General features: G+C 37.4%; 1 protein-coding gene across 1 annotated transcript in view; it reads right to left on the reverse strand.

The window, feature by feature from the left end:
* The window catches only part of pawr (PRKC, apoptosis, WT1, regulator), a 78,257-nt gene extending 69,303 nt beyond the window's left edge, over positions 1 to 8,954 (reverse strand). The window contains exons 1-2 of the mRNA XM_052120458.1: positions 8,805 to 8,954; positions 7,897 to 8,522 (exon numbers count right to left, since the gene is read on the reverse strand). Coding sequence (XP_051976418.1) covers positions 7,897 to 8,391 — 495 coding nt within the window. The 5' untranslated portion in view covers positions 8,392 to 8,522; positions 8,805 to 8,954. The remainder of the gene's footprint in view (positions 1 to 7,896; positions 8,523 to 8,804) is intronic.

Genomic DNA, 8,954 nt, shown 5'->3' on the forward strand with positions numbered 1-8,954 from the left:
TTTTAGGGCCATTAAGATTTTCTTACATTGTGAAATTATTTTCGAGAGTTTCAAAAACAATTGTCAATGATTCTCGTTACCGCAATGTGAAATATATAAATATATATATATATAATTTAAATTGTAAGTCATTTATACATCATATTAGTACTGTCTTGGTACTGCCTTTAATTTTCACTCATTTTAATTAAATATACATACATTGCTTTTTTACATATATTGTACAACATATATACTGTACTACCTTTTTACTGTAATAAACAAAAAAAGATTACTGTTATGGTAATTAGAATTATCACTCTAAATAATGGGAATTGTACAAGTAAAATGTACTGATGCATTACAGTAATGAGAATTAGGGGGTCAAATGTGCTTAAGTGTGCGCAAAATAAATGTCACATTCAGGGCTGGAGTGGAAAGAGAAATCGGCCCGGGACTTTACATGGCTACTGGCATATCGCGGCGCCATTTGTGGTCCGTTCTGCATAACGCGCCGATCATTTTGGCTTATCGCGGCCCATCGGTTCTCCCGATGTCCAGTCCGCCCCTGTTTGGCCCCAAAGTGCGTCGGAAAATGCCCGGTATGCCAGATTACCAGTCCAGCCCTGGTCACATTCCAAAACGATCACAAGTGTCTACAATGTAGGCATAATTTTCTTTATGCAAAATTCAATTTTATAATTTTTGTATTGATTTGGGGTTAAATATGATGATTATGATAATGACAAAAAATTGTCATTATTGTCCTTGTGATTCTCATTAAATGGTATGTGAAAAAAAATATATAGATTTTTTTAAATGATAAAATATTTATACTTCATAGTATAATGTATATTCCAATCATTTTGGAAAACAATGGGATTAATAAAAGTAAAACGCCCAGATCCATTACAGAAAAGATTATTAGGGGATAAAAATGTCCTTTAAAGTGTCCTGAAAGTAGTCAATGTAAAAATAATAATAACAATAACAGAATGATTCTAAATGTAGGCTACATTTTCTTTATGCTAAATATAATTTCACATTTTTGGTATTGATTTGGATATGACCAGGTTCATGAGAAATCACCATTTTTTTGACATTTAACTATTAAGTCACTGATCACTAACAGTAAGTCAACCTAAAACCACAACATTAAAACTATACAAACTGTAAAAGGAAAATGCCCTAGCCTAAGAAATATGATTTCCTACTATTTTGATTTGCTTGTACGAGGGCCATGTTTAGTTAACAGACTTGAACCAGGTCACTTGAACCAGACGATAAGAGATTGTTAAGAGAGGACTGTTTCTCGTGCACTCGGGTGATGTAAACAATTATTTGAGGGTATGAAAATGTCGAATTCCCAAATGGAAATGTAAAACATAGGGTATGACTAAAACTCTGACACTCCATCGCAGCATGAACTCGAGCTAAGATTTGCTCATCTTCTTCATGCAGAGAGAAAAACAATCTGGCTCATTGCCGCTACCAGCTCTTTCAGCAAGATACAATCATAAATATTTATGCATCTAATCAGGACTCCAAATTCCTTTCAGATGGGTAAAATGAAGAATGGACACAATATGGGGCCATTTAGGCCAAATGGGTTTTTTCGCTAAAACCAGGCACAGTGCAACAAAAAAAGTACAGAATGCAAGTGTCTTGAGATAATTTTTTTAAAACTTGATTTTCTTTTTACCTTGACACAGCATGTAAAAACACGATGCTCCTGGGCAAGCAGCTGATAAAACAGCAAGATGTGGCACAATGGTTAAAGATGTCCATCTGGGCATGTTTACATAAAGCAATTGAAAAACAGAGCAGACAGATGCAAAAACAAATTTCGGTGTGAACACCCCCTAAAAAAATAACTAGATTCAGATTCAAACTTGATTTCGGCATCTCCATTTCTGCTTCTAAAACTCAAAGGGTTTTCATGCCACATAAAACGTGCACGAGTTGAGAATGGTGTGGTTTATACCGGACATGGAATTAGAGAAATATGTCAAGCTGACCAGACATGAGACTTTTATATCTAAACGGGTCGTGAGCAGTTTGAAACGCGGCCAGATGTCAAACAATAGCATTTGCGTTTATTAGCACTGTGCTGGTCCAAACAATTAAATTAAAACAAACTTCATAGGCAAACTAGCTTTTTAACAGATGTTACCGTAAACTTGAGAATGTTCTGGCTGATCGTATGAACTTTGAGATTAATCATTTTACACAAACACTGTGTGGATTAATATTACATTGTAATACACATTTTCAGACAGTTGAATATCTCGAAGGTGGTGGAAATGGATTGTTCATTTGCAAAGTCGAAGCCAGAGGTACACATTTCTCCTGAAAAACTGCTGACAAATGGTTCAGAGAAAATGGGGAGTGAGTTCCAAGCATGCTTTATGGAGGTTATCACCCCCATCACAATGACAGCGTGAAACGAAGTTTGGGTTTCGGCCAGAGAACTGGGAGGCTCTGCAAGGGACCAATAACTCAATGCGAGCTGCTAAATGCACACGGTCAAACAATGAGCCCTATATATCAACTCAGGCCACAGAAGGAAGTACAAAGAAACAAATACATGCACAATACAACAAGAAACTTTATGAATGTAAGTTCCATGGCCTCTTATCTTGATAATGTTCTGTAAAGATTGATCCTTTTAAAGTGCATTTTCACAAAGCCAAGGATGCAAAGCACACACATGCACAACTTTGCTCGATCTGTGCAAGAGGTTTACAACAGGGCTGAATGTTCCTGGCTGAATGTTTTCATATGCACCCATTAACTGCTTTTATCGGTTTAAAGCAGCAGTTTAATACAACTGGAGCAAATACAAACACACACGCTCACTTAAGCCTGGTGTGCACTGAACAATTTTGGCCTAGATTTCAGAAATCCTAAAATATTTCTTTAGTTATAGGGCAAAATCAGCAGTCTTTGATCAATTAACATGTCTACAGACAGACAATTAATTGACTGCAATGAATCTTAGCCTCTGACGAAGTTCTGTCAATATTGGATTGCAGTCCTGCAGTGTGACAGCTCCTTCGACAGCCTTCCAAAACCTAATATAAACAATGGATAAAAATCTTTCTCCAGAACAAACTACGTGAATGAAGCCTGCATTTCTACTGCACGCGGCATTGCTTTAGAATTAATTGAGGAAAATAATTTTAAAAATAACATGTTCAAACCATACCCACGATTAGTTTTAATCAATCATCAATGCTCTTCGAATAGCGAGTAAAAACACTGACAACCATGAGTCGCAAGTTTGAATCCAGTGTGTGCGGAGTGACTCCAGCCATACTTCCAAAGCAACCAATTGGCCCGGTTGCTAGAGAGGATAGTCACATGGGGTAACCACCTCGTGGTCGCTATAATGTGGTTCTTGCTCTCGGTATGGGTTCGTGGCGAGTTGTGCATGGATGAGGCGGAGAATAGCATGTGTGCCATGTCTCCGCAATAAAGCGCTCAACAAGCCACGTGATAAGATGCGCAGATTGGCGGTCTCAGATGCGGAGGCAACTGAGATTCGTCCTGCGCCACCTGGATTGAGGCACTACACCACCACGAGGACTTAGAGCATATTGGGCATTCCAAATTGGGGCGAAGGGGGGGGGGGTGCAATCAGGAGAAATAGCACCCTAGGAACACCTTAACATAACAATAACATAAGTGCACTTCGTCATAAATTTAGGCAACAAAAAGGAAGACCGTTTGCATACTAAATGTAAAGGCCATTGACAAATAAGTTTGTCCACTGTGCTAAAATAAGAAATCAAGACATATCAAGTCCGTAGAAATGTAATTTGTTGTGTCTATGTTAATGTAACAAATTCTTGAAAAACCTTTATAGCATTTTCTGCAAAAACAACTTGATGTGGTAGTAACCACCAAATAAAAATGTATTAACATAGTTTTCTTGCATCTAGAATGCATGCGAGTATACGCAACTAAATCATTCCCTTAAAAGAAGTTTTCAAACATATTAACAAGTAAAAAAAATAAGTAGCTTTTTAAAAAAATACAATATATTGTTTAGTCTTATGACCAGAGCAAAATGTGCCATCAAAAAAATTCAAAATATTAATATTTAGTGATATGATAAAATAATGGTTTTTGTATTATTATTATTCTCCCACAGTATTTAAAGGTCTAAATGAGTCATCTCTGTTTTGCTTTTGTTTTTGTCACATGACAACAAAATAGCTACAGTACCACCTACATGTTGGTGGTTACACCTTTCAGACTTTTATAAGGTTTTTTAAATATGAATCATATTTTAAAACAACATTGTTTCACTGCTTGTTTTAATAATAATACAATATTATTCTGCACTATTCATGCAAACATGTATTTTTTCCAGTATTTCAGCTTGTAATGAGTCAGATATTTTACAGTCTCCATACAGTAACACCACATGACATTTTTAACATTAAGCCCCAGAAGAAAATACGTAAATGAATTTAAATGGAGTTGAAGTGAGTTTTGAGAAATTGGTTTGTCTGTATGATATGCAACAGAAATATCTTGTTGCAATAATCAAAACTGTGCACAGTGCACAACCTCTTTTGCCGCAACTGTCTCCAGACACATTGAACTTGCATCCGTATCTTATTTGTTTTATTATTATTATCCTTGCAAAACATTAGCAACACTTGCGCACAGGCTTGCCTGGGTTTGTGTGGTATTACATTTTCACATGTAAATGAGGATGTCAGAACAGACTTTCAATGGCCGGTCAATCATGTCCTAAGTCTTAGCTAAGATGTATATCATACAGTCTAACATAGGTTAATGTTGCACTCTCAGTTTTGGCTTTTACCCACACATGGTTCTTTTTGTACAATCTGGTGAGCAAAAGCAAATTACAAAGAAAACATCCAGTGTGCAACAGGCTTTGCACACATCAGTCTTGATCAAGAGTACTCAAATTGTATGTCATGCTCCTGGGTTCACTTGAACACCAGACAAAATAAAAATAAAGGGGCAACATAAAATATTTAATCACGCCAACTTTTTATTCCTCGTGTTACAGGCCAGCGAGACTGTACAGCATGAGTGTGGGTATACTTGCTCACTTGTCTCCAGGGGTGTAAAAAGTACTAAGGTACGCAATCCATTTGGCTGATTTGTAATCACAGTGCATCTCTAATGGATAATATAGCATTTTAATAACAGTGATACATTTGAAATGTTTTGCATATGTTTTTAAAGTAATAATAAAACTTTCAATCTAAACTTTTCTTGATTCAAACCGTGAGCTCATTATCGTGAACCGAACCGAATTGTGAGATGAGTGAACCGTTACACCCCTATGCCTAAGGCATACTCATACTGTGCTAACAAGCCTCCCTTTTGCTCAGGGGAATGCGATGGGTTGAAAGGTGAAAGAAACATGTGAGTCATTTGGTATGTTATGGGACAAACGATGCACGTATCATTGAGGCCTAGTGGAACACAGTGTACAGCATGCTCACTGACTTTCTCACAAATACAGGTCTGATCAGCTGATAAAGGGTTATGGTTTCAGTCAAACACTGATAACTTGTTCTAATTCATCTTCTGCAATTACTTGACCTTCAATGTTACTTCACAACACAGTCGTTACAAACCATGAACTGGAGCAATTATGTCTAGTCTGATAAATCCATATGTCATCGGAGCTCTCATTGCCTTCTTACCCTTGATTTGTAAGTGTTGCTTGAAGGAGAACATACATCAGGAAGGCATACATAAGGAAGGCATACAAGTTAACTGATGAAGTGGCATATGAAGATGGATTTATTGATGACAGCCAGATAACAGTGCGTGCAAGAGGCCAATTCTGTTGGTAAATTATCAGCTAATTTTCATTTTTGGGTGAACTATTCCTTTAAGTTACATAACTTGGCTAGAATGGTGTCTGCATAAGCAAAAACTTAATAGAAATGAACCTTTAAATCATTTACAAAAAGAATTCATTAGTAATTACCATGGTCTTTGAAATGGTCCAACAGTAATACCATGTTTTTTTCTACTTTATTTTACGTAACATGGCAATAGTTGTGCCTAAGCTAGCAAGTGTGGTTGCAATAATGCCATCTTAGAATAAATTGGCCTATAAATCACTTGCATAAAAAGTACTAGCCAATAACCATGTTTTTTTTTACTAAAGCAGCATAACTTGGTCAGGACTCCATCTACATAAGCAAATATGGTAACAGTTTTGCAAACCTCAAAGAAATGGACCTATAGATTACCAACACAAAAAGTAGCATGTTTTTGGGCACGGAGTTAAGCCTGCACAACTTGGTCAGGACATGGTTTACATAAGCAAATTTTATCGCAATAATTCCATATTACCATGCTTTATAGATGTGGTACCATGGTAATACCATTTGTTCTACCTTTTTAACATAACTTGGCAAGGATACTATTGGTCTAAATAAGCAAATGTCATTGCACCAGTATAGTAAAAAATATACATCAACAAAAATTCTAACTTGGTAGAATTAGACCATAGATCATTAGTATTTAGTACTTTAGTACCCCATAGTATTCACATTTTTTGGTATCATGGTGACATTATGGTGTTTTTCTATTAAAGCTACGTAACTCAGTTTGGACACTGTCCATATAAGCAAATGTGGTTGCAATGATGCCAATTTTGTAGAAATGGACCTATAGATCATTTACAAAAAGCACAATGGTATTCCCATGTTATTGTTTTGTTTTTTGGGAAATTATACCATACTATGTTTCTTTCTGCTCTATTTAGTCTATGTAACTTGGCTCTAGCTGTGCCTACATAAACGAATATGGTTGCAATAATGCCAACCACAAATAAATGGACCTATAGATCACTTACACAAATACTACCATGGTGGTATCCGCATGTTTTTGGACATGGAAATACTGTAGCTCCATAATTTGGCTAGAACACTGTTTACATGATCAACTGTGATTGCAATTATGCCAATTTAGTAAAAATTTACCTATAAACCACTTAAACAAAAGTACCTACCATGATTTCGGACATGGTACCATGTTAATACCATTTTTCTATTTTTTTAACATAACTTGGCTTGGATACTGTCTACGTTAGCAAATGTTTGTGCCAACTTAGCAATAATGTGACCTATAGGTCAATAAAAACTCAAACTTTGTAGAATTAGACCATTGATAACTAACAAAAAAATAATAATTACCATGGTAAGAACATGTTACCATGGTTATACTATGGTGTTTTTCTTGGCTTTGGTTAAGTTAGTAAACTGTCTACATTACAAAATGGGCTTGTAGTTATGCTATTGCTAACTTAGTAAAACATTTTAATGTACAGATCCCCCCTTTAAACAAAAAAGAACCATGGAATTACCATGTTTTTTGGATGCGGTACCAATGTGTTTTTTTTTTTTTTTTACCTTTGTAAAATAACCTAGGTAGGATACTGTCTACATAAGTAAACATGTTTGCAATAATAACAGCTTCGTAGAACTGGACCATTTACAAAAAAGTGGTTTTTAACATGGTACCATAGTAATATTATAGTGTTTTTCTGCTTTGGTTAAGCCTGCACAACTTGGTCAAGACACAGTCTACAAAAGCAAATGTTACTGCAATAATTCCATATTACCATGGTTGAGGACATGGTACCATTGTAATACTATGGCGTTTTGGACACAACCATAATGGTATTCTTAGAAGTACCAGGTTAATACATAGAATAGTATAATTGTGGTAATCATAAAGTATCATGGTATATAGCCATATGCAATGGTTTAACTATGTTTTTGGTACATTTACTATGGTAATATCACGGTAGGAGTGGCTTGCCTGGCATATAACATTCACAACATTCACACAGCCCCATGGTACTGCCAGTACTTGGGTGAAATGGTAAACTTATGAACCCAATCTCACCTCATTGGACGGTATGCTGACTACACCTGTTGACCTCCTCTTCTCTCTTAACTTCCTCTTCTCTATCTGTCCTTTGCCCTTTCTGGCACTGGGTCCTGAGCTCTTCTTCTCTTTGCTCTTGCTGTGAGTGGGACTCTCTTTATCACTGTCATCCACACCGGCGGGGCTCGAACTCTCCGTGTACGGGACGGCGCTCACTTTCTCCGGCGTCTTCTTCAAGTTTCCCCCGGGCGACTCGGGTGTCTTCGGCTCGTCCTCCAGCCGCCTCAGAGAGGAGGTCCGGGCTACGGGATAGGAGGACGAGGAGGAGACACAGTTTGCCGAGCTGCCGTTATTGTTTAACTCGGTGTTTTTGGCGGAGCTCGCGACTGACGTGCAGACGCCGGTGGCGGCGGCGATGTCCCCGAGCATCTTCGCCCTCATCTTCTCGCGCTTCGCTTTCCATTCCTCCAGAAAGTCCGTCGAGCTGTTGGATTTAAATCCGCCCGTTGCCATGGTTTCTTTTTCAAATGTTTTGAGATATTGTTACTCGCTTCGCAATAACACAAAGTGCACGTATGGTTGTTTGCTCAGATCCGCCACATTCCTCAGAAGTATTTTGGAGTGTTTTAAAATAAAAACAAAGTCTGAAAAACAAACAAGGGAAGTCAAGCGATATCTTTGATTACACGTTTGTTAAACACATCAATAAATTGCCATAATGAAATGTTCAAATCACTTCTAGCGTACAAAAGTAACACTGCATATCCAGTTTGGTTGCGACGTTACCCAAGTTTCGTCGCTGTGCTCGTGCGTAAAAGTTACCTACGACTTTCCCATGCGTGTAAAGTTAACCGAAACTGTTGTTGTCACATTAAACACTATCAGGTTACTGTTGTCTACAAATAATATTGTCCAATAAAGCTCACCTGCGCGTTTGTGACCATTCGTCAGGCGTTCAGGTGAACAGATCGGTGGAATGAACTGGATTAGTTACAGGCGCTCTGGAAAACGTGAGTCCAGCCCCTCTACTGGATAAAGTTTCCGAACAGTTACGAAGATGAACGAAAAGAGCCGAA

The sequence above is a fragment of the Xyrauchen texanus genome, chromosome 47 (genome assembly GCF_025860055.1).
Source record: "Xyrauchen texanus isolate HMW12.3.18 chromosome 47, RBS_HiC_50CHRs, whole genome shotgun sequence".
Lineage (NCBI taxonomy): Eukaryota > Metazoa > Chordata > Actinopteri > Cypriniformes > Catostomidae > Xyrauchen > Xyrauchen texanus.